Genomic DNA, 27,903 nt, shown 5'->3' with positions numbered 1-27,903 from the left:
TTTAGGAGGGACATTCTCTCCCTGCGTCCTCTCAGAGGACGCATTTTACCGTTCTAGCTCTGGAAGAAACCTGCGGTACAGCTGATTTACCCAGGCCACTCCTAAGCTTTGGGGAAGCCTTGTCATCCCTAGTTCCAGATCTGGCAAACTGAAGATGCGATGGCCAATGCTGCCAGAAGATTTTACAAGCCAGGTTTTAAGAAGTCACGATTTACAACTTCTTATAAGCAGGTGACTTTGGGGCTCTGTCCAGCCGCAATTGCACAGAGATACAGGTGCAAGGAAAGGTTAGGGCACGCACACAGAACTTTCCAGCCTGCACCTGCTGTAATCTGAGCGTGCCCAAGTGCTTAGATGTTGTGGGGGGAAAGGCAAAGGCTACGTAAGGAACCAGATAAGGCCACAGGTGTTCCAGCAATGTCAGGGAAATGGAAAAAGCAGCTTTGAAGCCACCTTTGCGCTGTCAGCCATACACAGGCTGGCCTGCCTGAGGAAGCACCAAGTGCAGCAGTCAGGGCAGACCTGCCAAGGAAAAAGGAGGAACTGGGTGGTTAAAATCAGCAGGGGACAAATGGTTCCCTTGCCCTTAAGGGAGTATAGGACTCCCCCACCTTTTACAGCCGGAGGGGTCTTTCCAAGCTCCTCGCAGGTACCTGGTGACTAAACCCACTAGTGGATGGAGATGCTTTCTGTGCTTTCCTAGGGCAAAGGAAACTAACTCCAAGCAGGGAAAGCAGATTTCCCTTTCCTTCTCTCCTCTCCTCCATTTGCATTAGGCAGGGGAAAAAGGTCTCTGATAAGAGTTTGTAAAAAAAGAACTATTATCAAGATGACTTTCCTTTTATGTTCAAGTGCAGGTTTTTACAGGGCAGAGGTCAACCCAATATCCTTCCAGGGTGTGTATGCTGCAGGTTATTTTAATAAATGCAGACTTGTTGACTTTGCAGTCATAAAAGATTTTCACAAGAAACATATCCCCTCATCTCCCTTGCTTTTCACTGATAATTTAATTGCCAACTATGTGGAAGGAAGGAGACCTAGTAAGGCCTGCTCAGATGCTGCTTAAATACTTGCTTTAAAAGACGATTTTTTTCCCCAGCATTACCGATTCTTTTAACTTTCATCTTGAGGGTTGAGGATTATTCAGTGCTCTTCCAGTTCCTGTAATCGAGCGATGGAAAAAATCCCAGTGTTTGTTTGAAAGTATGTTAACAGTTGTCTTTTATGAGGGGAAAAGCTTGAGAATGAAGCTCAGTATTCAAAAGGCAAAGGAACGGTATAATTAGATGGCAACTTTACGCTGATCAGTGTTAAGGTCCTGTGGGTTGGTAACACCCTACAGACGGAGTGCTCGCGTTCACACCTAGGCCTTGAGGACAGGCTTTTGGACACAGACAGGCAAGCTCTGGAGAAAACAGAAGCATCTCCTCCTCACCCCCAGCAGGGGACACTCCCGCAAGCAACCCGGAGGCGTCGTGGCTGTGCTCAGGGATGTTGCAGTTCAGCCCCAGCCCCACAGGCTCCTCCTGCACCTTGCCCAAGGCAGCTTCTCGGAGAAGGCTCTTCCACAGAGACGGATCACGCTGCCCCAGACACACGTTAGCAGCACTGCCTGCCCTCACCAGCCCGTTCGTAATCTCTAGCCAACCAGCAGCTGAGCCGCTGCGTTTACCCCGGACCTGCTGCCTTCGCCCCCAGAGCGGGAAGAGGCGACTCTCCACGGGCCACACCACTCGGCCTTGCTGCCGCGTAGCGAGGCCGAAGGTAGGCCTCGGCCGCCGCCGAGGAACAGGCCGGCGGAGCGCGAGAAGGCGGTTGCTACGGCAACGCGGCGCGGCGCGGCGCTCTGGCGTCACTTCCGCGGCAGCGGCGCTCCGCCCCCCCCGGAGGGGGTGTGTCTTGGGGCGGGACAACGGGCGGCCATGGCGCTGTCGCGTGCGGAGCGCTGCCTGGCGCTGCTGCTGCGGCTGCTGTCGCGCGCCTGCCTGGCGCTGCTGGGGCTCGTGGCCCCCGCGCCGCCGCGCGCCCGCCCCGCGCCGCCGCGCGCCGTCCCGCCGCCGCGCCGCCCGCTCCTGCTGCTGCCCGCCCGGCAGCTGGCGGCGCGACTCCGTGCGCGGCAGGTGACCGGGACCGGGGCCGGGACCGGGACCGGGACCGGGGGGGCACACGGGCAGGGGCCCCTGCGCCCGCGGGAGGCCTCCGCGGTGGCGGAGGGTGTGCCGGCGTGGGGGTACCGGCGGTGCCCGGCGTCGCTCCCCTGCCTCGTCTCACCGCGGTTTCCGCTTTATTCGGTGTTTCAGGTGACGTGCATCGAGGTGGTTGAGGCCTACGTGGAGAGGATCAAGGAGGTCAATCCCCTCATCAACGCCGTCGTTAAGGACCGGTAAGCCGGGGAGGAGAGGGGGCCGTTGGCTCGCTGCCGCTGCGGCCTTCCTGCCCGGCCAGCGGCCTGCAGCACGGCGGGGCCAGGTGCTCCCACCGGCGCTGCTGGCCCTGGTTTGGCCGGGCATGGAAGCAAGCAGTTTCTGTGAGGGCCGTGAAGAAGAGCTGGGGAGGTCTCATCTTCCATCAGCAGCTCCCACCACACGCTTAGCATCTGCCCACCCTGCAGAGATGCCTGCTCCTTGCCAGTCACTCGAGCATCCCCGCTGGTTGCTTCTTTGCAGGTTTGAGGAGGCCCTGCAGGAAGCCCGGCAGGTAGATAAGCTGCTTTTGGAGGGCCCTGGCGATGACTACCTGGAGGAGAAGTTCCCCTTGTTAGGGGTTCCCATCACCGTCAAGGAGGCCTTTTCTCTGCATGGTGGGTGTACCGTTGCTTCTCTCCAGCTTCACTGGTTGTGACTCACTTCTCGGCCACATGCTCCCCAGGGTGGTGGGTGGCTGTGGCAGGGCACTCGGAGGGAAGCAGCTTCCCTTTCCCTGGTCTGCGCCCCCAGTCTGCCTGGGCTCCTGTATCTGCATTCACTTTTACCACCCAGACGCTGCAGGAGTTGTGGAGCAGCCCTCTTCAGCCCCTGGGGACCTGCTTCTCACAGACATGGTCCCTGTGACCAGCCTTGCAGCCTGCTGCCCCCAGGGTGCTCTCAGGAGAGCTGGCCCTGACACCTCCCTCCATCTGTCAACCCTGGCACTGCAGGGATGCCCAACACATCTGGCTTGGTCAACCGCCGCAATGTGATTGCTACCTCGGATGCCACGGTGGTGTCCCGGCTGAAGCAGGCCGGTGCCATCCCGCTGGGTGTGACCAACTGCAGCGAGCTGTGCATGTGGTACGAGTCCAGCAACAGGGTCTATGGCCGGACCAACAATCCCTATGACCTGCAGAGGATCGTGGGTGGCAGCTCAGGTGAGCCCCGGCAGCTCAGCACAGTCCTGCATGCGCAGCAGATTAAAACGCAGCAAGGAAAGAGTTCCCAAGGCCTCTGCATGCTGCTTTAACTTGTCTCTGGGCTCCTGCAGAGCTCACAGGCCTCTTTCCTGGGCAGTGCAGTAGGCCATTTAGAGGTCCAACTGCTTGGCACCTCCTGGATGTTACATCCGGTATCATTGTGGCTCACTCGGTCTCACTCTACCTGCAAACAGCAGTGCTGGTGTGGCATTTTGGCAGGGAAGTCCCTCCGGCCCACGTTCCCCAGCTGGCCCCCAGACATTGCTAAAGCCCGAGTGGCTCCCACCCCATCTGTGTGCAAAGGCAAGCAGCCACCGTGAGGTTTTCCTGCTTTGCTGGGTGATTTGCACGATAAGCCTGTGGGTTTTTTGCTGTATTTTCTCCCATGCAGGTGGGGAGGGCAGTGTCCTGGCAGCTGCCTGCTCAGTCATAGGCGTGGGCTCCGACATCGGTGGCAGCATCCGCATGCCTGCCTTCTTCAATGGAGTCTTCGGCCATAAACCCACGACAGGTAAGGAGGGCATGGGGGTCTCCTCTCCTCCCCAGCAGAGATGCCAGGAGGTGGATTGCGGGCTGTGGGAGGAACCTGTTAGGGACACTCCTCTGCTTGTTTCTGGTGAGATTGCTGAAAGGGGGCAGGCAGCTTCTTGCCATGGGACAAGCCCCCTGCATGAGTACAACCTGGCTTTGGCAGTGGAAAGCCATTTGGTGGCAGAACGCCAAGCCTGTGGGAGGTGTTTCACCCCTGATATTGTATCCTCAGCGTGGGATGTTTTCCCAAGGTCAGGATCTGGGGTGTTTCCCTGGCAGCTGGTGACCCAGATGGATGTTTTCCTTCTTTCCCCACCCTGTGCACCTTGCCGTCAGCTTGCAAGCACTGCTGATGTGTGCAGTCCCTGGACAACATCTTCCACCGGCGTGGCTTGCCCTGGCTGGAGGCTGTGTTGGCAGGGTGGTACCCAACGTCTCATTGTGCCCGCAGGGGTGGTCCCCAACGATGGCCAGTTCCCGAACGCTCGAGGGGTGCGGACCAGCTTCCTGTGCACGGGGCCCATGTGCCGCTATGCGGAGGACCTGGAGCTTATGCTGAGGGTCATGGCCGGTCCCGGAGTCAGCAGGTGAGCTGCTCCTACTGCTTCACGCTGCTGAATTGGTCTCGGCTACTTTGGCCGGTGCAGCAGGTCAGTCCTGTTTGGTGTACAAGAGAGGTCTGCTCTACCCAGATTGCTTGTTACTGGTTTCCTTCCTCTTGCCCCTGGCTTCAGCAGGACCCTTGCAGCCACGGCTGTCCTTCCCACCACCCATGTGCTCTGGGGAACAGGCAGCCATGGTCAGCCAGGTCCTCCTCACAGGAAGACTTCACCAGTGAGCTGCTCCAGCCAGCGCCGCCCAGCACGGCCCTTCCCTCTTGGGGCTGGCCTTTCTTTTGGGTTTTTACGTGTTCTTTTTCCTGTTCTTGAATAATGAGTTTTCCATCCCACACCATGGCCCCACTTGGTCTCTTCATAGGTCCCTGCAACAAAGCGGCCTTTTATGTGCACCTACCAGTAAGGAGCGGAGCGGGGATGGAGTGGACTGGGCAGGTCCTGCTTCTTGCCACAGCCTGCATGCGGTTGTTTCTTCCATTACCACTTTGGTTTCTTCATGGCTCTTGTGGTGCAATCCCAATCTTGGCCGTGGCCAGGGTCTGTAATTACAAGGTGCATCTTGAGAGATGAGGATTTTCCTAACAGCAACAAACATGCAAAACTAGCTGGGACTGATGGGGCAGGCGAGCAGCTGGATGGATTGTGAGCAGCAGGTGTCTGTGTGTCTCCAGGGACTCTCCTTCCCACCCTGATGGGTAGAGCAGGGTGTCCTGAGGACGCATTAACAAGTGTGCAAGCAGCTCTGGCAGCTGGGAAGGAGCCAGGGATGGATTTGCAAGCAAAGCGGTGTTCCTTTCCCAGGCTGAAGCTGAATGAAAAGGTGTCGCTGGAGAAAATAAAATTTCACTGCATGGATCATGACGGCGGGTCAATTTTTGTGTCGCCTGTGGACAAGGAGATCTTGCAGGCCCAGAAGAAGGTAGGAAGGAACAGACGTTGGCTCTTACTGGGGTGAGCCTGGAGATGAAACATGGGGACACCAGTCCCAGGAGTCCCCTGGAGGTGCAGTGAGCTGCTCTGTGCACAGCTCCTGCAGGGACTGGCGGGATGGAGGGCTGCAGGCTGCAGTGCAGTAGAAAAAAAGCAGAAAGATCTTTTTCTTCTTTTGTGTTAAAGAAGAAACAAGGGGAAAATCTTGCGAGTGGCTGCAGACCCCCTTGCCAGCAGCACCCGTGTGTTGAAGTGCACTGGGGTGTCCAAAGTTTTTGGACCAATTTCCATTGCAATAGCTGTGTTTTGCTTTCTTAACATCTCTTTTCTATGTTATGGAGACCTCCTGGGGCCACATCGCACGGTGAAGGGATGGCTGTGTGTTTGTAGTCTTCCCAGGGCTGCTGCCTGGTATTTAGTCATGCAAAGGAACTCTTTTGTTTTTCAGCAAAATCTTCTGTGCTGCTCTTGGTGCTCTTCTGGAGCATCACTGGGGGTGTTGTGGAGGGCTGTATGGGGAGCTTCAAGGTTGTTATAGGATGGAGGAGGTCCCACTGCTCAGGGTGGAGGGGAGCGGGCAGGAGCTGCAGGATTCCCTGCATGGCAGCAAAGAGAAGCTGCCCCTGGGCTCTCTCCTGTCCCTAGTTTCCATGGACTGACCACAGTGCATCACATCCTCGCAGAAACAAACCCTTCCCTCTCTTCCACTTAGGTGGTGGAGCACCTCAAAAGCGAGCTGGGTGTCCAGGTTCGGCATGTGGCGATCCACAAGATGAAGTATTCTTTCCAGATCTGGTCAGCCATGATGTCGTCCAAGGACAGCGATGGACAGGTGGGTCAGACAGAGCTGGCAAAGGCACAAATGCAGTGGCAGCAGGGAAGAATCGGCTGTTTGGGGCCAGCCATGGAGACCTGTAGGCTTCCCAGACCTGGCCGGGGGCTTTCTCTGCTCTGTTTGTCCCCCCAGTCTTCCTTCTATCTCTTTCCAAAGCTACGCAACCCTTTCTCCCTTGCATTCCCGTGAGGTGATGATATGGCTGCCAGCAGAGGAGTGACATGGTTTAAAGGGGGAGAGGCCATTTTAGCACATTGACGTTTTCTGTGTGAGTTGGTAAGTCAGCCAAGCAGGTAGCATCCTGCCTCGCTCTTACCTCTGTGCTGTGTTTCACCTGACATGGTAGGTTGGGATTAATACCCATTAGGATGCCAGGACTGAGGTAGTGGATTAGCAGCTTTTCAGCAGCGAGTCTGCAAGTGGTATTTTTTCCTTAGAACTGTAGCCACTGTGCCATGCTCTGTGCATGCATGGAAGTATTTTGTATCAAAAATAAACTCTTGGGAGTATTACACCTCATGCATTCTGCCGTGCAGGCAGTGGTGAAAAATAAACCAACACCATCTTGCTAAAGAGGGCACACCTGACGCCCTCTGCCTCCTTTTTCCCGATCCCACAGCCATATAACAGCAGTAAATGCCTCCAGGAGACATTATCTGGAGCATCATCCCTTGTATCATGTCAGAGAAGCGGTACTAAAAGGTGCTGCTTTGGGGGCATCTCCATCTGCAGAGCAAGGTCACCTTCTTGCTGTCTCTGGCGGGAGAGATGCTCCTGCTGCTGCTCTGGATTAGTGCTAGAGCTGTGTAACGCTCCTGAGGGGTATCTCTTGTCTGAAGATGGCAACAGCTTGTGTCAGGATAATTGGACAGCTGGAGATTTCACTGTTAGTCAGCCTGGTCTTCCCCATCATGTGCTAGCTGATGGTGCTGATGGAGGGAGCGTGTGTGTGTCTGTGTTACAGGAGGCACAGCTATTCACAGACCTGCTCGGGGACCATGGCAAGCCGGTGTGGCCGCTGTGGGAGCTGATGAAGTGGCTCGTGGGGATGTCTTCCCACACTCTCCCAGCTATCGGTAAAGCCGGGAGGAGCCCCGGGGTATGCAGAGGTGGTGGTAGGGCGGGCAAGTTGTTAAATGAAAATAGTGCCCTTCTAGTGCCCCACAAAGGGACTCCAGAATTTGCGCTGAGCATCTTCAGACTGTTTTTTTTGTAACGACACTCAGTGTCTTCAAGTGAAACACCTGCTCGAGGGGGAGTTGGCTGAATCTTTGATAAATGGGTTCAGATATCCTGGGAGAAGGAGAAGTGAGGACAACAGAGCTGCAGGCAGGGTTTGTTCCTGCTGTGAGCCCTGCCAGAACTGCTGGGGCTTAGAGGGAGCCAGTCAGGGGTCTGCACTGATCTCATTTCTTAGCAGCAGATACCAGAGAACCCTAATTAGTGCTGTCATGCTGCTGTCTAATGAGCGCTGAGGTTGGTCCGCCAGCTCTGCTCAATCCCAGTGGCTGGAAAAACTTGGAGCAGTGGGTGGGCTGAAAGCCTTTTCCTTGGCAAAGCTGGGGAGACACTGCCTGCAGAGCTGTGTCTGGGGCAATCTGCTCCAGGAGCCAGCAGGGAGGGGGGACTTGCGGGGGCCCCCACTAGGAGCTGGGGGGTGCTGCCTGTGGCCGGGCAATGCACTTTCTAGCCTGCTTAGCCCATGGTCCTCGCGCTCTCTCCTCTCTCTTACTGTTTGTGTCCTTGCCCTGCAGCCCTGGGGCTGACGGAGAAGCTGATGAAACTCAATCCTGGTGGGAATGCCAAGCTGGTGAGCATGGGGAAGAGCCTGCAGGAGGAGATGGAGGCCCTGCTGGGGCCTGACGGGGTGCTCCTCTACCCCTCCCACCCCACCATAGCTCCCAGGCACCACTCCCCCATATGCATGCCCTTCAACTTTGCCTACACAGGTGAGCTGCTCTGACTGCTGTGCTGGGGTGCAGGCAGGAATTGTGGGCATGCCTTCACACACTGCAGCAGTGCAGGCTACTAGCCAGGGTATTTTGGCCACGATATTTCCATCACTGACAGTGGGCTTTGCAGTGCAGAGGAGTCTCTTGCTGCTCCAGAACATGGGGTGAGGATTATGGTCATGCTTTAAAACTGTGGCAGCAGTACCTGCTGTCTGCAGCAAGGCAGGTTTGATCTTGGGCGGGGGGGGGGGATGGTCGAGCCCTGCCCCAAAGGGACGCTCTGATGCTGTTAGCTTGTTAGCTGATGCTGTTACAGCTGTTGTGGTTTAGCAGGCACCCAAGAGCTGCTGCATCTCTTGGGGTACAGTTTGGGGCTCTCTGTGTGGCTTTCCTGTGGCTTGAGCTCCTTGATGCCAGCATGGTGCTGCAATACTGTCTGGCTTTGGAGTAATGGAGGGGTGGTGCCTGGGGCAGGAACGTCCCAAAGCAGATCTCAGCATGCCACAGCAAGTGCCACATAAATGTGTCCACTCATGGGTGCAGTTTGCATATGTGACGTTGGCGCTGGGAACCTCGAGCCAGTGATGTCCCCTTGTCATCATGTCTCTGCACCACCTGCCTTGACTGCACTGCTCCAGCAAGGACCAGCTCCCAGGAGCCTGGTGCTGTCCATGGCAGCACCTCCCTACCTGGGCTGGGAGAGCCAGGTTGTGATTTATCCTGGTTGCTGTGCTTGCTCTGATGCAACCTTCTCTCTTCCAGCTATCTTCAACGTCCTGGGCTTGCCAGTGACGCAGTGCCCGCTGGGCCTGAGCAGTGAGGGCCTGCCGCTGGGCATCCAGCTGGTGGCAGCTTCCTACAACGACCACCTGACACTGGCAGTAGCCCGGTATCTGGAGAAGGCCTTCGGAGGATGGGTTTCACCTGGGAAAGTTTAGCCTGGGCCGTTGGCACTGTGGGGAAGCAGAGACGGTGGCCGCCCAGTGAGGCAGCGGCAGGCACTGATGCCTGATCCTGTTATGACACTACCTGCTCCCTCTGCACCCCACCTTGCACTCTCCTGGGAGCAGCTGGCACTGCCTCCAGCGCCCAGGGAAGCTGGACTGTTGCTGCTGGAGTGGTCTCCTCCCTGCAGCACCCTCTGCCAGGAGAGGGACCTGCCCTCCCCATGGCCCCTCGGGAGACCCGGTGATGTGGGCTGGTGGCAGGATGCCTGCATCCTGCCTGCAGTGGGCACCTATCTTCTGGGCGTGGAGATGGCTGTCTCTGTAAGGCTTGCTGCTTTGAAGACGCTGAGTGAAGGCTGGGGAGAGGAGGTGCCACCAGCCTGCTCGGGGACAACTGCCCAGCACCACCTTTGGGGCCTCCTGGGTGCATCCATCTTCCTTGGCCTTCCTTCCCATGGGGCTGGGACTACACCAGTGCACTGCAGGCTTGCTGGCCCCTGCGGCCTCCCTGAGCTGCCATGGGGTTTCCCCCACCCTCTAGCCAAAAAGAGAGAGGGGCTGAGGCTGCTGGAGGCAACCATATGCTCATCACACTGGTGGTGCTTTGTGGGGTGAATGGTGCTGGGCTCTGCCTGGTGTGGAGCTGGCAGGCAAGGGAGAAGGAGCTTTTGCTTTTGTGAGCTTTTGACAGCACTGGAAGAGTTCTTTAAATGCTCTTCTCTGTGTGCTGAGACAGCTAAAGCATCTCCTGCCAGTGTCTTGCCCTTCTGTTCCAGGGGATCATCCAGCCTGACTGGCGTCCCTTGCCACCCACCCTCCCGTGCTGCCCAGCCTCTGCCCCCACGGGTAGATGCAGGCAGAAATGGTGGGCAGCTGGCTGTTCCTGGGGTGGGCAACAAGCCTGAGATGTTCTCAGTGAGGGTGCTATTAAAGAGTCTGTCCAGTTTGCTGCCGGCTGTGTGTCCTTGTTCCCGACGGCTGTTGCCCTGCCAGCTGTGAGGCTGCCGTCCCCCTGGATTCCGGCCCTGTCTCCACCTGTGCTGTGGGATGGGCTGGGGCTGCCGAATGCTGCTGGCTGTGGGTGCAGTGGAAGGACAGCAGTGAAGGTGTTGATGTCCGCTCCAAGGGTGGCACTTGGCCACTGCTGGGCTCTCACTTTAAAATGCGTGGAATGGTGGTGTCTGCTCAGCTCCTGGCAGAGCTGCAGGGTGCTGGTGAGCTCCAGCGGTGCTGCGGTCGATGGCTCTGTTTGTCTTGTAGTGCTTGCGCAGTGTTAATGCTCTTGGAAAGCGTAAACCCTGCTGCTTTTTCTCCCCAATAGGCTGCTGAAGGCTTGGGGCTCATAGGGCGATGCTGAGCCTTGCATGGGTTCCTTGGGGTCTTTAGGGCAGAGCAGAGCGTGGGGTCCCGGGTCTGCGTGCCTACCCTGTGGTGCTGATGTTGGCAAGGATTAAACCTCCTCCCGGTGTTGGCTTTGTGGGGACATCCTGGCTTACGTCTGTCCTGCCATGCGTCACCCCGGTGCTGGCCCGATCCCTGGGCTGTTGTCTTCTGTCCCTGAGCCACTACTGGTCCCTGCAAGGCGGGACGTGGGTGCTGGGTGCAGCCAGGGTGCTGGGTGCAGGCTGCATCTTGCCACTCGCTCGCAGAGGGCACTGCTGAGCCGGCTGAGGGCTGCGGGCCCCGGGAACCTCTAGCCAGATGAGACATCATCAACAAGGAAGGAAGAAAGAAAAAAAATCAACAACAAAAAGAAAACCTACCCGGGGAAAAGGGCACGAACCACTGAAGCCAAACCACGTGTCGTGAGGCGTCTCCCACAGCCACCCAGCGCAGTGGCACTGGGTACACGGGCCTGTCCCCAGCTGGAGGGAGCCTGGGAGCTGGGCAGACCCTGATGCTTCCAGTGAACGCTCTCTGAGCCTAACATGGGATTGCTGAGCTGAAGGTGATTGTGTTTAAACAGCGTGGTGGGCGCAGACTGCAGCCTTGTGTTTGCTCTAGCAGGTTCCTGTTACAGCAGGGGCCAGATGAGCACCTACGTGGCCCAAGGTAGGGGGGACCGCTGGCGCTTTGGGGCAGTGGGGAGATGGGGGATGCAGGCAAAGGAAGGGATGAGCGGAGAGGAGAGGGTTTCACCTCTGCAGTCTCATCTGGCGGGGTATCCAGTAAACCATATTTTTACAAGAAACCGCAACATGGGGAGGAGTGCTGGGTTTTTCCCTCTGACCAAGGCGGATGGGGACCAGGTGTGCTGGGGCTGGCAGGGACCATCCTGCAGCCCCCCTCGCTGCTGCAAAGGCGCTGGCCCCGTGGGTGGCGTGCTACCTCCTCCTGCAGCCGGAGCAGCCCTCTCCCTGTCCACACAGGCAGTCAGGTCCTGGGGTCTCCCCAGGGAACCGACTTGCTGCTCCGTACCTCTGTGACTCCCAGGAACAGGCCTGGGGGCCCCTTCTCCCTCTGGGGAGAAACATCTGCTGCCTTTGCTGGGGGCCTGCTGCAAAGCCTGGAGGGCTTGTGCTAGGTCAGGGCAGGGGGAAGCTGTAAACCCACTGCCTGTATTTGGCTTTCGCATTTTGGAGGTCTCGCCTCAGGGCTTGCAGCTGCCCATCCCTGCTTGCTGGCTGCTCCTCCCCGTTTCCAGCTCTAAATGCTTGCAAGGAACAGAAAACACGGTGAAAGCATTTTATATGCACCTGCCAAGGTGGTCGTCCTTATACTGTTAATACAGAGTCAGTACAAAATGGGAAGAGCAAGAGGCAATGTGTGGGAGGAAGCCAGCCCTACGGATGTCCAGTCTGGCCAGGGAGATGCTCCCAACCGTCTGCCTCTGGAGGTGGCCCTGGGCTCCCCGCCTTCAGCAGGGGACATGTCCCCGGGACTGGGAGGGAGGCATTGGTGGCCTCAAAGCCCTTTGCATGTCTCTCCCCGGAGAGCAAGGTTCCCTCCATAGCTGGCAACAGCAGGGAAAAAATTCCCCTGTAACCGAGTGGTGGGGCAAGGCCAAGGTAAGGAGCTACTGGCCAGGTTTCAGAGGGAGGGAGGAGGAAGTGGGTCCTAACATGCCGCAGCACTGTGCCAGCATCCCCTGGGACTGCGCAGGGCTGTGGCGCAGGCGCCCAGCAGGGCCGGCTGCTGCTGTGGCTCATGCAGACTGAGGTCTCTACTCGGGGCAGAGCACCCCACGGGGGTGCCTCGGGGTGCCCATTTTGCCTGGCCCGGTGCTAGCATGCATGGTACACTCCCGGTCCCATGGAGACTGTGGGAGGACTGGGGGTGTTGGGGTGGCAGTGGTACCACCGGTTGTGCCAGTGTGAGTCATGCCCAGCGCAGGGCTGAGTCACCGCCAGAGCGGTGCGAACATCAGGCCAAGAGCTTTCTCAGACCCATGTCCCGGTGACGCTGGCAGCATGACTTGCTGCCTTTAGGGAGGGACCAGCCAAACGCCACCAGGGACCAGCTAGAGGTGGGTGCAGCACAAGGTCCCTGTGGCACGCGCACGGTGCCATGGCAGCGTGGCAGCTGCCTGCTGTCCCCGCAGGCCCGCTTGCCACCGCAGCCCCAAGGGCACCTGCTGCTTCACCCCATCCTGGGGATGGCAGGGGGTTCCCCACCACTCTGCAGCGGGCACCTCCATGCCACGGCTGGGCATGCAACCTCTGCATACAAGGGATGCCTGCGGCAGGTGTCACTGGCCACAGCTTTGGGAAAGAAAAATATTTTCTCTAATCCCAGGTTCCAGCTGCCCGTCGTGTTTGCGAGGGGCAGAACAGCTCCAGCACGCCCGTCCTCTCGCCACTGCACCCAGCACGGCAGCGTAGAGCTGGGGGCAGATGGACGGGGTGCAGCGGGATGAGCCCTGCCCTGACCCTGCTTCTGTCACTGGCCAGCTGCACCGTGCTCTGGGGTAAGTCCAGCTCTGGAGCTGCTGCCACAGGCTGGGGGGTGGCCCTGGCTGCAGCAGGGGGAGAAGCACAGGGACAACTCTCAGACCTACAGAAGGTACCTGCAGGAAGGAGGGAACCAAGTGGTCTTCAAGGTGTGACAGGAAAGAAAACCCCAGGGTCACCAGCAACCACGTCAGGGTGTCGGTGCCTTTCATGGGACCTCAGATAGGATGCTCCAGGGTGTGTGAGAGGTTCGTGGGATGTGGATGCTGAGCGCTGCACTGGCAGCCAGCCCTTGCCTGTGCCTGGCAGGGAGTGGGTGTTTGCCTACACAGGACTGAAACTGGGAGTTGTAGGGTGGTGGGGAGACCCCACAACACCTTTGCGAAGCAGGGAGACCCGTGCAGCATGGCCAAGCAGTGACCAACCAAGAAGTGGGCTCCTGCAGAGCAGATGGATGCTGCCTGACATCCCTCTGCTTCCCCCCTCCCCAGGCACACCATTGCCTCCACGAGACGTGAGGCTGGAGGCACAAAACTTCCACGTCCGCCTGCGGTGGGAGCCAGACCCTGGCTCACCCAGTGGTGCCTCGTACCAGGTGGAGTGGAGGAGACGGTAGGTGGGGTGGCGGGCAGAATGGGTGGAGGTGGCTCATCCCCCCTGCACCCTGGCAGAGGGCTGTCGGGGACTCCTGGTAGCCAGAGGATTATTATCTGGCAGTAAATATCATAGAGTAACAGAATAGCAGAGCTGGCAGGGAACTCCAGAGACCAGCTCATCCAACCCCTGCTCAGGCAGGGTCAGCTCAGGACTGTGTCCCTCTGGGCTTTGACCACCTTCAGGGATGGAGCCTCCACAACCTGCCTGGGCAACCTGTTCCCTTTGCTGGTCACCCTTCCAGTAGAAAACAAAAGGGATTGCTTTCACGTTTGGGGTTTTTTTTCCCTTATGCTTAAGTGGAATTTCCTGTATTTCAACCTGTGCCTGCTGCCTCTTGTCCTTTCATAGAGCACCACTGAGAAGTCTCCATCTTCTTTACTCCATCATGCTGATAAGACTCCCCATCCTGACACCTTCTTTTGAGGCTAAGCAGTCCCCGCTTGCTCAGCTTCCCTCACACCACAGATGCCTCAACCCCTTGGCCATCTTTTTGGCCCTTCAGTGGGCTCTCTCTGGCATGGACATGATTTTTCTTGTAGCAGAGAGCACAGGTCGGGACACAGCACTCCAGGTGCCATCCCATCAGTGCCAATGAGAGGTGACTTGACTTGCTGGCAATGTTCTTCCTAATGCAGCCCAGAATGCTGTTGAACAGTATCTGTGCCCTCCCATGCTTTCCACTCGGACAGGATGGTGATGGCTAGGTAGCTTTTCTTTTTAGCTAGGAAGGTGCCGAAAAGGAGAAATCCCTGCATTTTCTCCATGGGCAGAACCTCTCGCTGGACCAAGGTGGATACCTGCTGGGGGAACAGCACCAGCTCCTCCTGGGCATGCGAGCTGTATTTTGACAAGATCCACGATATCTACTGGGCAAGGGTGAGAGCGGTGGCCGGAGACAAGCTGTCCGAGTGGGCCTATTCCAGCGAGCTGCAGCTGTACAGAGACAGTAAGGACCAGGGAGCTCCTTCAGCTGGGCTCTTGCTCTTCCTGGGGGGCCAATGGGAAGAGGGGTCCTTGGAGAGGTCTGCCGGGATATGGTGGGAAATCACATGAGGATACTGGTGGGAGAAGTGCCAAGACCCCTGACCAGAGGAAAGGAATGGGAGCAGAGCTGCTAGAGAAGGACTGGGTGAAGAGCAAGGGAACAGAGGAGGAGACACAGTGAGGTGAGGACCATGGGTGGGAGGCCCCAGGCCACGGAGGTGCTGTGAGAATTTGGGTCTCTGGAGAACGTGGAGAGATGGTGTAGGAAAGAGGATACCCTTCCAGGCTTGCCTTTTAAAAGCATCCCCTGTTTGTCCCTGCCATGGGCCTGAGAGATGCTGGGTGAGGGCATTTTTGTTCCAGCAAGGTAAAGCTGGCATGGGCTGGTGAAAGCAGGAGTAGTCCCTGCAGCACTGCCTTTGCCCTGGCTGCCATGTTGGCGAGGTGTGGGTATGTGCCTTTTCTCAGACTGGCTGTCCTGTCCAAAAAGCCTAGCTGTCTTTTGGAGGAAGGAAAATCTCCAGGACCTTCACCTAACCCATATCATGGGGGTTGTTGCTTTGATCTGAATGTGCCAGCAGCTAAAATGGGATGTACTTCAGCTTTTTGGGGTTCCCTTTTTCATTCCCTCTGCATTCAGCTGGCATGGAAATAGATGTGCTTAGCTAAAACAGCAATTGCCACACTCCGTAGAGAGTCTCTAGACCATCATCTGATGGCTCAGAGATGAAGTGCTCAGCAGCAGGGAGCCAGAGGTGCTAGCAGGTCTGTCCTGCCCTATGCTGGCGTGACCGGAGAAGGCAGAAGTGGCACTGGCTGTCACAAAGACGTGGTGGCTGCTGATTCTAGAGCTGGTTTCACAGCACCAAGTGCCATCAGGCTACACCTAAGAAACTTTCTGTGCGCTGGGAGTGGGATGTCCAACAGAACATAATTTCTAGAGAAATGAGATGCCTGCCTTCTATTTTGAAGGGCTTAATTTTCCTTTTTTTTTTTTTTTTTTTCCCCCTCCCTACAGCAATTGTGGGCCCCCCCAAGTTGTCTTGGCTGCTCCAGGGTCACATTCTCAACGTAAATATCATCATGCCACTCACTCCCTACCGAAGCACAAATGGCTCTTACAAGCCAGTCGACCAAGTGCTGCTCAAGCTGTGGTACTGGCTGAATCTGTACGAAGGGGATGTGCTTGTCCAGCAAGTACGTGGCGGGGCAGGCAAGGCTCAGAGTGCACGGGACTTGCAAAAGCTTTCCTGGTGCAGCAAAGATGCCCGTGTCTGGTTGCATTGGTGTGGTAGTGCCTGTTCCCATAGAGTTGCCCTAGTCCTGCCCACACCCAGCAGTGCAAGCAGGCATGAGATGCTTTGCACTCCCAGTTCAGGTCTCACAGCCTGGGGGTGGCAGGAGATCCCTTTCCTCTTCTAGACTGCATGAATAAGAAAAACCTGTAACGATTTCTGTTCAGATGAATGCATGCAGTAGGCATTTAACAAGATGCTCTGGGACCTGAACACCTGGGGTGAAGAAACAAGCACTGGAGTTGCTGGGGAGCAGGGAGGGAGGGTCTGTGCTCCACACCATGGGGTGACTGGGGTGTCGAGGCTGCACTGGGGAGAGGAGCAGTGCACAGACCCCACCTCCAGCCGCCTTGGCCACGCGTCCTCTCTGCTTCCAGGTGCCCTGCAAATGGAGCAGGGAGGAAGCCCCATGTACTTTCAGATACCTGAAGCCCAACACGCAGTACTGTGTCCGGACAGCAGCCGCAGGCATGCTTGGGGAGCAGAGCCAGGAGGCCGAGCAGTGCATGGTGACTCCGCCAGGCCCCGCAGGTGGGAGCGCTCTCGCTGGCTCAGCCACTGCAGTTGCATCTCAGGTCCTGCTTGCAGCATGGACACGTGGAGGTGTGGGTCACTCCCCACCCGCCCCCAGCCATTCTGGTCAGGGTTGGTGGCCCAGTAACACCCTGTGAGGTGCTTTCCTGGGGAGATGCTCTCTCACTATCCACCTTGGGCTTGCCCTGCATATTCCCCGTGAACATCCTGGCCTGTTGCAGGGGAACAGGGGGAAGTGCTGGCATAGGGTGGGCTGGGGGGGGGATGCTGGCTGGGGTCCTTCCACCCCTCAGCCTGTTGTGACTTCCTGGCAGGCTTTCCCTGGGTCCTCCTTGCCGTGCTGAGTGGCGTCTTCCTGCTGCTGAGCATGGCCGGGCTCTGCTTCGTCCAGCTGCACGTCTTCCCCAGCCCCTCGGAGACGCTCCTCCCGAAAACACTTGTGAGTACACAATCCTCCTCCAGCCTCTCCACCCTGTGCGTACCGCACCCGAGCTGGGGTTCTATGCATTTGCAGGGGGCTCAGCACCTCTTTCCCTCCGCCTCTTGCACCACTAAACCTGCCTCAGTGCCCAGGTGCCTCCCCTGCTGTCTGACCCACTGTACCCCCAGGCCTTGCTGTGCGGGAGAAGATACTGGTGAGATGCATTAACCAGCCATGGGTCACACTGGGGGAGGGTGTCTCGGGCAGCACGTAGCCTGTGGCCCTCGGTGTTAGAAGCCTCCTGCTTTAGGCAGTTGGCTTTTGCTTGGCTGCATGTCCATCTACAACAGCTGCAAGGGCAGAAAGAGGGGAAGAGAAACAAACAGTGTGGCTGCTGTCCTGGGACAGTCTGGGCCTGAGTGAGATGCAGCCCCTCACTGCTCTGCCCTTGGGATAAATGCGGCCCCAAAGCTCGGAGGGCTACAGCCCTGCTGAGCTGATCCAAAACTTGTTCTGGATCAGCAGGACTGAGCCCTGTGAAACAGTCACCAGGACAGCCTTTCGCCCCGAGTCCCAGTTCCCCCATGCTGGGGGTGGCAGCAGCCTGGGATGAGCAGCCCTTTGAGCATTCTGGGGACAAAACCAACTTGCTAAGCTAAAGAAGTCCCTTCTGCCAGTGTGGAGAGAAGGTGGCAGGCTGCTCCACTTGCCCTGGCCCACCACAGGGCCAGCGTCCTTTGCTTTCCTATTCTCCTTGGCTTCTTCATGGGCATTGCTTGGGTCTCTGAGCAGGTGAGAGCTGCTGACAGCTGGGGCATAGCTTGAAAAGCAACAGTGTGAAAGCTTCTGTGACCATACCCCAGCACCACAGCCCCTGTGCCGTAATGAGCAGAGCCCTGCCTGCTTTTCTCCCAGGTGTGAGCATGGCAGAGGGGCTGTCCAGGACCATTCCCTGCCCCGGGCTCCACAGTTCATCACCCCCAGGCTGGTGGGGGTTTCAGCAAGCTGAGGCTGACTGCTTTGCTGCTTATTTCCCAGCAGGCTCTCCTGAACAGGGACCCGAGTGTGACCATCAGGGAGCCCACCCTTGAGCTCAAGGAGGACTCACTCACCCAGCTCCTGCCAACTGTGCTACCCTCCTGCCAGTTGCCTGCAGGTGAGCAGACAACACCCACAGTCCAGCTGCTCGTCAGAGAAAGGCTTTCCCAGGACATGAGTGGCTACTGTGCCAACGGGTTTGGGCCAGACTGCCACGAGGGAAGGGACCTGTCCTGCACCCACAGCCAGCTGGGGCATGCCTTGGGCTCCCAGGTCTCATTGCGGCTGAAGGAGGATGGGGAAGTGTGTGATGGGGATGATGTGCTGGAGCAGCCAGTGCTGGTGGGACTGACCAGAGACAGCTACACAGGTGACAGGGACTACCGGACATCGGAGATGTGGCTCCCCCTGCATCTCCAGCTTCATTCTAAATGCCAGTGCCCAGCCCTGGGAGCGGGCAGTTGGCTACCTCTGCCCACACCAGACAGGAGCTTCAGCCAGGAGGACTTGCGGGAGAGCCTTGGCATGGCAAGGCGCTGGGTACTGCTCAGCTCCGTGAAGCTGCCCGCCAGTGAGGAGGAGGATGGAGGGCAGCTCGTCCATGCTGTCCAGCCCCTGCATGGCCTTGGGACTGAGCCACAGCCAGGTGAGAGCACCGTGCAGCAGGGTGACTCGGAGCAGGCAGCACTGGGTGTCCCCAGCCCTTGCCAGCTGCCCCAATTGTCCTCTGATGTCCGACAGGCAGCTGCCTTCTCTGGCTATGAGCTGCGTCCCCCAGCTGACAGTGAGCCATAGCAGGCAGGCGGGGGCACACTGGGAACTCCTGGCACCCAGATCACAGCACCAAGCAGAGCTCGAGTTGTTGCCCGGAGCTGCCCCAGCCATGATGGCTGCCTGCTCAGACTTGCCTGTGCCTTGTTGGGGACAGGACTGGGGCAGGCTCCCATGCGGGCAGGCACAGGCATGCTCCAGGTACAGCTGCCGTGCATGGGTGAGATCAGTATCTTCAGAGCTTCCCTCTGGTTTTGGTGCTCTTGAACCAAAGCATAAGGAATACATACCAAAATCAAAGCCCCAAAACTTTTATCTATTTATCCATCTATATGTGTATATATGTGTGCGTGTAAAGTATATATACTAATGCAAATGTATGTTTATACTCAAATATATATATAAACCTCTTGAATGAAAGAGGAGATTTATTTTTTTTCACTTGTCTGGAAATACTGATTGTGCACTGGAGCTGTTGTTTAAATAACACTAATTTATTACGGAAAACTAGCTTCTGTGCTTATTCTTTCTGTGTTACAGAACCAGCGCTGCCCTGCCTGAGCAGCATCTGGGAAAGGCACTAGGAAAACGTGGTGTTTCGCTGGGAGAAAATTGCACCCACAGCTAGGCTGCGTGTTGCTGTCGTGTGGGAAAAGGATGGTTCTTGAGCAACCACTAGATAGTTTTATTATTCCTTCTACCAGCACTGGGGCAATTTACTTCTGGGGAGCCCTGCCCTGCAGTCGTCTCTCTGGGATGTGTTTGTGAGGCTGTGCCTGCAGCCACAGAGGCAAGGGGAAATCCTCTGGCCCAGTGTCAGGCAGCATTGTGCTTTGCAGTGGCTGGGATTGGTGGATTCCAGTGCTGGGGGACAAATCCAGCTCCTGGACTCACAAGATTTAAGCCGGATTTGGGACCAGGTGAGAAATTGGTGTCCAGCATCCAGGTATATGGTGAAGGGGAGAGAGGGGACAGCGCTGCGAGCCTTGGGGGGCCTTCTGGCTAAAGCAGGGCTGCACAGGGCCACTTTCCAATCCTGTGAGTCATCCCTGACACCCTGGCCGTGCAGCATCCCCGGGGTGGCTGTGCCCTCCCTCTGCCAGGCTGTCAGCCTTCCTCTTGCCCTGCCACCACAGCTGACTCAGACGGAGACCTGCAGCAACACCGGCTGCGGTTTTCTGGCAGCTGAGCGGGGCCGTGGGGCAGCCCTGTTTGAGTGCTCCTGAACCAGGGCAGAGGCATCTTCTCCCCGGGCAGCAATGCTGCTGGGACAGCTTTGTCTCTGCTTCAAAGCAGGCTGCTGTGCTTTGTGCATCTTGTTAGCATAATCTCTCTTAGTGATGATGTATTGGGTTTGCATGGCAAGGTTTTGGTAGCTGGGGGGCTGCAGGGATGGCTTCTGTGAGAAGCTGCTAGAAACTTCCTCCATGTCCGACAGAGCCAGCACCAGCTGGCTCCAGGACGGACCCGCCACCGACCAAAGCTGAGCCCATCAGTAGCAGTGGTAGCACCTCTGGGATAATATATTTAAGAAGGGAAAAAAAAAACCTGTGCAACAAACTTCAGCCAGAGACAGGAGTGAGAATATGGGAGAGAAACAACTCTGCAGACACCAAAATCAGTGAAGAAGGAGGGGGAGGAGGTCCTCCAGGCACCGGAGCAGAGATTCCCCTGCAGTCCGTGGTGAAGACCATGGTGAGAGGCAGGCTGTCCCCCTGCAGCCTGTGGAGGTCCACGGTGAAGATAGCTACCTGCAGCCCGGGGAGGACGCCACACCAGAGCAGGCTGTGCTTGAAGGACTGCAGTCCGTGGAAGGGACCCATGCTGGAGCAGTTTGTGAAGAACTGCAGCCTGTGGGAAGGACTCACGTTGGAGAAGTTCGTGGAGAACTGTCTCCCTGGGAGGGACCCCATGCTGGAGCAGGGAAGAGTGAGGAGTCCTGCCCCTGAGGAGGAAGGAGTGGCAGAGACAAGGTGGGATGAACTGACCCTAACCCCCCTTCCCTGTCCCCCTGTGCCACTCGGGGGGAGCAGATAGAGAAAATCGTGACTGGAGTTGAGCCAGGAAGGAGGTAGGGGTGCGGGAAGGTATTCTAAGATTTAGTTTTTATTTTCTCATTATCCTACTCCGATTCAATCTGTAATAAGTTAAACTAATTTCCCCAAGTCAAGTCTGTTTTGCCCATGATGGTAATTGGTGGGTGATCCCTCGCTGTCCTTATCTTGAGCCATGAGCCTTCTGTTATATTTTCTCTCCCCTGTCCAGCTGAGAAGGGCAGTGATGGAGTGGCTTTGGTGGGCACCCGGCATCCAGCCATGGTCAACCTGCCACAGATGATGTGAGGACATGTGGTGTATTAAATGGATTGTGCTGGATTTAAAAAAATAAAAATGAGAGAGATGGTCCCAAGAGTTGCTCGAAGGAACACGCGTGTTACCTACACGCTGTTTGCTGCCAACAAAGTTCCTCTCGGGCTCAGTTGAAACAATAGTCTGATTTTCCTTAATTTGTTTCATTTTCTCTTTTTGACAAGATGAAAATTAGGGCCCAGGTATCTGCCGTTGTTTTGGGTCACGTGAAATGGCCTTTTTAATTTCCAGTTGTTTAGAAAGCAAACCAAAAGCCAAGCTGGAATAATTCCCCAATGCTAAAATCAGGCAGACTTCAGAGGAGTTGAGGTTTTGAGGCAAACACAGGAGCTGAAACATTGCAATCTGTCAATCCTCAAGCAAAATGTTCCACACTGACCTTCCATCACGCCATCCCAATTCTTATTTTTTTTAACTTGAAGCTTTTTGAGGCATTTGCTCTATAGTTGTGACTGCTTTGCCAAAGCTAACAGAGTCAAAACCACGTGTCTGCTTTTCCTGTTCTGCAGCCCCACAGCCACTCCATCCTTCTAGCTGGTGAACAGGAACCTCACGGTGATTGATCTCCTTGACAAGTGCCTGAGATGTGTGTCTTGCTTCTGTTTCAAGACTTCTGGGAGTGGACACTTTCCTTTTCCCGCAAATCGTCATTTTCTCCACTAATGTTTTCCCCAAGGACTCATCGCACTTTTCTGTGTTGTGGTTTCTTGTCCTCTTCCCCAGGGAACAGCTTATTCCCTTTATCCCCATGGCTCTCTGCATCTTCCTTTGGTCTCTCTTCTAGCCTAACCTCTTGATCCTGTTGGTCTTGTCTCATAAACTGTGTTCATTGTGCCCTGTATTGGAGTGCTGAGCTCTTTCAGAGCTGGACCACTGTGTTTCCTTTGGCCACACATGTGCCCGTGCAACAGTCTTGGCAACGTGGGCATTTGCACCTGGCCAGTATCACAGCTGCAGCCTGGGATGAGCCCTAAAAAACACTTTACGTCTGCGCCAGAGAGCACACATCTGTGCATTGTTCACCTGGAGATAAGTAATGCCAAGCTGTCTCCTCATGGGTAGTGTTCAGCAGACACAGGCTTTGCGCTGTTAGCTGAGGTTTGGAGCAGGGCGGTGCTGTGGCTGTGCAGAAAGGCAGGCTGTCCCCATGCAGCAGGTCATGGGACAGTTCAGGTTGGAAGGAAATCTTGGGAGCAACCTAGTACCCCCTCCTGCTCAGAATAAGGTCAGCAGCCTGAGGCCAGACCAGGTTGATCAGATCTTTCCTAGTCTGACCTTGAAAACTTCTGAAGGTGGAGACCACAGAACTCTGAGCATCCCACAGCAGTCCTGGACTGCCCTTGGTGATGGGAGTGTTTGGCCAGCAAGACAAGGAGGTTGGGGTTGTTGTTCAGGAGTGAACAGAGATGACATGCTAAGGGCTTGCTCTCTTGCCATTGTTCATTGTGGTGTCCAGTCGCTATCCCCTTTGTGCTTCATAGTTTCCGATGTGTCTCAAGGTCACAGTCAAAACCCTACACATGTGGAGCCCTCTTTGACTGACAGCCTCAACACTGTTCCTGAAGGTCATTGTGTGGTGGCAGGGCATTTGTAAGAAACCGTTCAACAGGAGCATTGGTCAAAACTGCCCTGTTGCACGTGCTGTTAGACTCTGGGAAGGAGCCACAGCCTGAGCTTGAGGTCCTCCAGGCCAAGCAAAGAGCGTCCCAGTCCAGCCCGTGATGCACCAGCTGAGACCTAGGCTGTTTGCTGGGAGGCACTGGCCCAGCATGGTGGGACTAAACCGGCTCCCACAGCCACCTTGTTGGAAGCTCGGCTCGGGCCAGGGCACAGCCAGTGCTTTTATAACAGCCTGACAGGTCTTTAAAGATCAAAAGAAAAACAGCTCTTTTCTGAGTTTTTGGCAGGGCAACCACGCTGGGATCTCCATGGGTGATTCAAGCGAGTTACTCACTGGCAGCGGGGACTCACCTCGGCCCAGGGGGTGGTTGAAGCAGCTGAGAGCTCCCTGTTCTGTATGAAACAGAGATGTTCATGCAGAGTGGAAAAAGGCAAAAGGCTCGTGACATTTCAAGATGGCATTTTAGCAGCTGAAGTTTCCGAGTGGATGTGAAAGGGGTTTTTTGATTCACCTTGGAGGTGCAAACAGCATGTGGGGCTCTGCAGAGCCACAGCAAGAAGGTGCGATCCTCGCTGTGGGGTTGAGGTCCTGGCATGACCCAGCAGAGACCTGCTGCCACCATGCACAGCTCAGGGTCTGGGTGGATTGTGTCTGGGTTACAGCCTGCTTCAGTCTGCCTGGCCAGGCGTTATGGATTGAGCAGTATACAGTTGTGCTGGAGAATGGAGCTGGGTCCAGGGGCAGGTCCCCGGCCCCTGGCAAGCCTGTGCAGCAGGATGCCTGGCTGGGTCCCTCCACCACTGCTGCAGTGCTCAGGTGTGCGTGCACACCTGGCTCCCACCTTGTGCTCGCAGGCGTCCTATGGTCCCTCCGCAGCATGGAGATGGGTGAGCCAGTGATGGGTCCTCAGATATCCAGCCCAGCCCCACAGTGCCCATCATCTTGGAGGTCAGCCGCTGTTTCTCACGGCCCCAGTGCCGTGCCTGGAGATATTTGGTGCGGAGGTTTGTGAAAGCTCTGACTCACCATGATCAATAGGCTCATTCCTGGCTGCTCTCCATGCTGTTGGCGGTGTTTGCAGCTTCTGCCGGTACCAGATCAAAGTAATGAGAGGAATGCAGCTGAAAACAGCTCTTTACTAGAAACAGCAGGTTTAGGACTATGCAAGAGGGTATTTCTTATTACTAATTCTCAGAGAGCTGAGCTGCCAGCCTATAAAAGTATTGGAGAGTGGAAAATTGCTATGCGGGGGCTAATGGGACTTTTGCAGCTGCCACATAGGAGACGTAGCACCTAACAAACACAAGGGAGACAGCAGCTCCTGAAATGATGGGCGAAAATTAAGCACTAATATTTTGCAGGCTGACAGAATGAAGGAAAATCCCTATTTGCCTTTGAAAGTCATGCAAGGCAGAGATGCAGAGAGCAGCGTCTCGGGCTGCAGCCCCTGGACCTGCCGTGGCCCTGTGGCCACCCTGCTCTGCCCGCTCTCCATCCTGCCTGTCACTGCAGCTGCCCTGCCAGTGCTCTGGGACAGCCCAGAATCACCCCAAATCCTTGCAGCCATCCCAAGCGCTGTTGGGCATGTGCCTGGGTATCTGGCAAGGAACCTGAGACTGTGGGCCCCCAGGCTGGCTGAGCGAGGCCCTTCTATCAAGCCACCCCTGTGCAAGGTACCTTTGCGATGGCTCTGTAAGTCCAGGTGGGTCCCCAGAGCGGCATGGAGCAGCAGTGTCAGAGCTGTCGTGCCAGACCCCATCCTTCAGCCCAAAAAGGCTTCATGGTTTGACAGGTCTGAGCTGCTGACGTGACCCAGGCCAACAGTTCCTGCTGCATCTCTCCCCACAGTGCTGGAGATTGGTGGTCTTAGCTGCTTGGCTTGGCTGGGAAGCCCACTGGGATGTGAGTGGGGACTGTGGAAGCTGCAAAAGCTGGAGACTAAGCGTAATATGTTTGGACCACGTGCATGGGGAGGGCTGCAGGGATAACAGAGGTGTGAGCTTTTTGGTTCAGACCCATGTGATTTCTCCCCAGGTAGGAGCTTTCCCGTAGCTCTGCGGGCCGGGACTCAAGTGCTGAGCATCGGTGGGCGTTGTGGGTGCCCAGGTCACCCCAGGGCCAAGCTCCGGGGCTGGGAGGCTGCAGAGAGAAACTGTTCCCACTCTGTGTGCTGGTCTGGGAGTGCCCTCGTCTGGGGACGCGTGGCAAGTGTCTGCACTCAGGAGGTGCCGTGGGCGCCCGGCTGAAGCCGAACTGACAGAGCCGTGTGTCACCCAGGTCTGTCACCAGGTCCCCTTGCTCCGCAGGATTAAATCCTCTGTGTCGGATGGAGGAGCCTGACAGCCCACCCCTGCTCTTCGCAGCAGCGGGCTCAGACAGTGTCTGTGAGATAAGGCTGGTCCTTGCACTCCCCATCCTCCTGATGCACAGGTCAGGGGATTTCTGGTCTTTGGACAAGGAATGGACTAGGTAGCTCAGCTCGATGCCTTCCTGCTCCCCTTGCACTGCTCTGGGCACACCAATTGATCAGTAGCTCTCTGCCCACAAAGACTGCTCGTGCCCCCGGTGATAGATGGCACAGGCAGAGCTGCCCTGAGCTGGATGCATATCGTCTCATGTGATGCACACCTGAGTTTGGAGGGGGTTTCCATGCTTTCTCCCTGTGGCGACCCTCCCTGGGCTGTGCTTCCTGCCCATGCCCTGACAGCAGAAGTGATAAGCCTGCCTCCAGGATTTTTCATTATATGGCATGAAATCCAGGGGATGGGAGCAGCTGGAAAACAGGCTAGATATGGCTTTTTGTTAGGAGAAAGTTCCCAGCTGAGTGGCGTGCCTGGTTGGGATGGATGAACATTTCACCTCATCTGTCTCCCAGTCTGATCTGTGCCTGACAGACAGGAATTTGCAGACAGAAGTCATGATCTCTTGTCAATGCACCTTCAACAATTTTATGAAAAATGAGAGACTGTACCTGGGAATGCAAACACTGTTGTCTCCCTGTTTTGTGGTCAGCAGGGTCGTGGTCAGCTTCTTGGTTAAAAAACAGATGCCAGGCTCCCAAGCATCCTGTCCAATCTTCCTCAGGAAAGGCTCCATGATGTCCCACCCCACAAGAGGAGAGGACACAAGAGATTGAGAAATATGGATCTCCCACCAAGATTTCAAAGGGACATTCCTTGTGGCACTGTTGAAGCAGGTACTGCTCAACCTGGCTGAGCCCCAGCACTGGTAGGGGTAGGAAAGGGTGCCAAACAAACCTTTCTGCCTCCTCTCCACCACGAATAACGCCCAAGGTTTATTTGCAGCTCCTGAGAGCTTAAAATCTTCTTATGTCTGTCAAACTTTTCCTCACCGCTCTCAGGAAGCATGGCACTATATGAACAGCAGTGCAAGCTGCTGTCACAGCAAACATGGCCTGGCTGAGGTCACTAAAGGGACCAGTTTCAGCTGTGTTTCTCTGAATTAAGCCTTCCAAGCAAAGAGATTTAATTAGAAGCAATTCCATTGGCTGAAGTTGGCTGATACTACAGTAATTTGAAAGTGAAGTTTGTGAATAAGATGGGGGTCTCAAATGGGAAGTGGAGAAACCTGGACATGGGAGAGCTGGGCCAGGTCCCTGCTGACACACTGAATGGCTGGGGTCTGCCTCTGTACCTGCAGCTTTTGAGAAGAGTGTGCACTACAGCTGTATTATTCTCTCAGGAAAGCCATTTTTCAAGATCCTGTCTGATGGATGTTACTTTGGCACACTGGCTGCAAGGTCTCCATCACTGGCTAACTTTTTTTCCAGAGAGAAAAAATGGGTATTTAACTCTAATGCAAAACTACCCAGACTCCAGAGCTGCCTCTGAATTGCACCACATTCATGTTGCTGTGAAGCCCAGCCTGAGTCCCTTCAGTCTGCAGTGATTTACTGGCCTGGATGTCCACAGCTGAGCAGGGTTGGGACTACATCGGTCACCTGGAGGTCACAGACACATCCTCTATAAGGGGGAATTGCACTACCAGCTTCTGGGATAACATCCTCTGAACGCCAGCAAGGTCAAATGTTGTTCCCACAAGGAAGCTTCGGCTGCTGCTATCTGCAGAGAATAAGCCTTGTTACTTGCTGAATTCTGTCACTAGGGACCAGGGCACCCATTGAGAATCAACTCTGGACGCCCAGGTGGCCAAAGGCTTTGCCACTGCCCTCGTGTTGCCATCAGATGTGAAAGGAGCAGAAGACATGGTACCCTTGGGGAGGAAGATCATGCAAAAAGGAAGCATAGATCCACATGTTTTGTCCAAATGTTGGCCCTAAGTTCTCTTCTGATCCTCCTCCGGACCCCACCAGAGGCACGGTCAACCTGTCCAGCCTTCTGCAATGCTTCCTCCCCCAGCACAGCACAGTACAGACACAGTAAACAGCAGACCTTCTGAAAACACAGCCAAGCATTTATCAAGCATCCTCATTCAAGAGTGACGGAGACTGAACTGGGGGGAGACCAAGGCCCATCGTCTCCTGTCATCAGGATGGATGGCCAACCCAGCAGAAAAGACAACCCATCTGATGAGAGCATATTGATCACAGAGAGCTGGAGGACATAAAAGAGAACGGCCTCACACTCCCTCACTCACAGGCTCCTAGGAGAAGGCTTAGAGAAGGAGAGAAGATGCTTTCCCAGAGGATGGTCGTCACCTTGGTGCTACTGTTGGGGTCTTGCTGCATCAGCACTTATCCTGTCTACCCTGAAAGCAACAGTGCCCAAGGTAAGGATAACTGACTTGGGTGTTTGTGCTTGAAAGCCAGGTGGGGTTTGTCCCTGTGCACCACTTTATGGCTGGCACTGAATGCTGGCTCAACCCATATGGCTCGTATCTGGTGTTTCTTGCGGGCTTGGCTGCTGCAGACATGCACAGTGGTGCAGCTTCCCCTATCTCTCTTTGGACAGAAAGACCTTCTGGCCTGGGGAGGGTTGTCCCCAGTATTGTTAGAAGTAGCGTATGTCCAGCAGGGTTAAACCCATTCCTAGTGTGAGCAGATTGGACAAGAGAAGACCATCCTGTACCCGAGGGACTGCTTTGGCTGTTGTGCTCTGCAGACAGCAGAGTTTGGGTGGTGTGTCCAGGTACTCTGGGATGAC

The 27,903-nt window shown here is 56.0% G+C and overlaps 2 protein-coding genes across 2 annotated transcripts in view; both read left to right on the top strand.

Annotated features, from left to right (window-relative positions):
• The first annotated feature begins 1,916 nt into the window (after positions 1–1,916).
• FAAH2 (fatty acid amide hydrolase 2) lies at positions 1,917–10,147 on the top strand. Its single transcript, XM_049828175.1, has 11 exons — positions 1,917–2,120; positions 2,301–2,383; positions 2,667–2,800; positions 3,137–3,346; positions 3,780–3,899; positions 4,371–4,506; positions 5,338–5,455; positions 6,179–6,298; positions 7,266–7,377; positions 8,056–8,250; positions 9,016–10,147. Exons 1-11 carry the CDS (start codon positions 1,923–1,925, stop codon positions 9,189–9,191), a joined length of 1,602 nt encoding a protein of 533 aa, XP_049684132.1. The 5' UTR covers positions 1,917–1,922; the 3' UTR covers positions 9,192–10,147.
• A 113-nt stretch (positions 10,148–10,260) lies between these two features.
• LOC126050362 (uncharacterized) overlaps positions 10,261–27,903 on the top strand; it is a 30,058-nt gene continuing 12,415 nt past the window's right edge. The window contains exons 1-10 of the mRNA XM_049828174.1: positions 10,261–10,414; positions 12,936–13,107; positions 13,582–13,702; positions 14,473–14,693; positions 15,750–15,928; positions 16,404–16,557; positions 16,875–16,999; positions 18,020–18,803; positions 19,331–20,763; positions 25,796–27,529. Of these exons, the coding sequence (XP_049684131.1) occupies positions 10,313–10,414; positions 12,936–13,107; positions 13,582–13,702; positions 14,473–14,693; positions 15,750–15,928; positions 16,404–16,557; positions 16,875–16,999; positions 18,020–18,803; positions 19,331–19,374 (1,902 nt within the window). The 5' untranslated portion in view covers positions 10,261–10,312 and the 3' untranslated portion in view covers positions 19,375–20,763; positions 25,796–27,529. The remainder of the gene's footprint in view (positions 10,415–12,935; positions 13,108–13,581; positions 13,703–14,472; positions 14,694–15,749; positions 15,929–16,403; positions 16,558–16,874; positions 17,000–18,019; positions 18,804–19,330; positions 20,764–25,795; positions 27,530–27,903) is intronic.

The sequence above is a fragment of the Accipiter gentilis genome, chromosome 24, assembly GCF_929443795.1.
Source record: "Accipiter gentilis chromosome 24, bAccGen1.1, whole genome shotgun sequence".
Taxonomy (NCBI): Eukaryota; Metazoa; Chordata; class Aves; order Accipitriformes; family Accipitridae; genus Astur; species Astur gentilis.
This window is presented reverse-complemented; position numbering and strand designations above follow the sequence as displayed.

Coding starts and splice junctions, on each gene's coding strand:
- FAAH2 (XM_049828175.1), top strand. CDS start 1,923: ATGGCGCTGTCGCGTGCGGAGCGCTGCCTGGCGCTGCTGCTGCGGCTG. Junction 2,801..3,136: donor GGAGGCCTTTTCTCTGCATG/GTGGGTGTACCG, acceptor CTGGCACTGCAG/GGATGCCCAACACATCTGGC. Junction 5,456..6,178: donor TCTTGCAGGCCCAGAAGAAG/GTAGGAAGGAAC, acceptor TCTTCCACTTAG/GTGGTGGAGCACCTCAAAAG.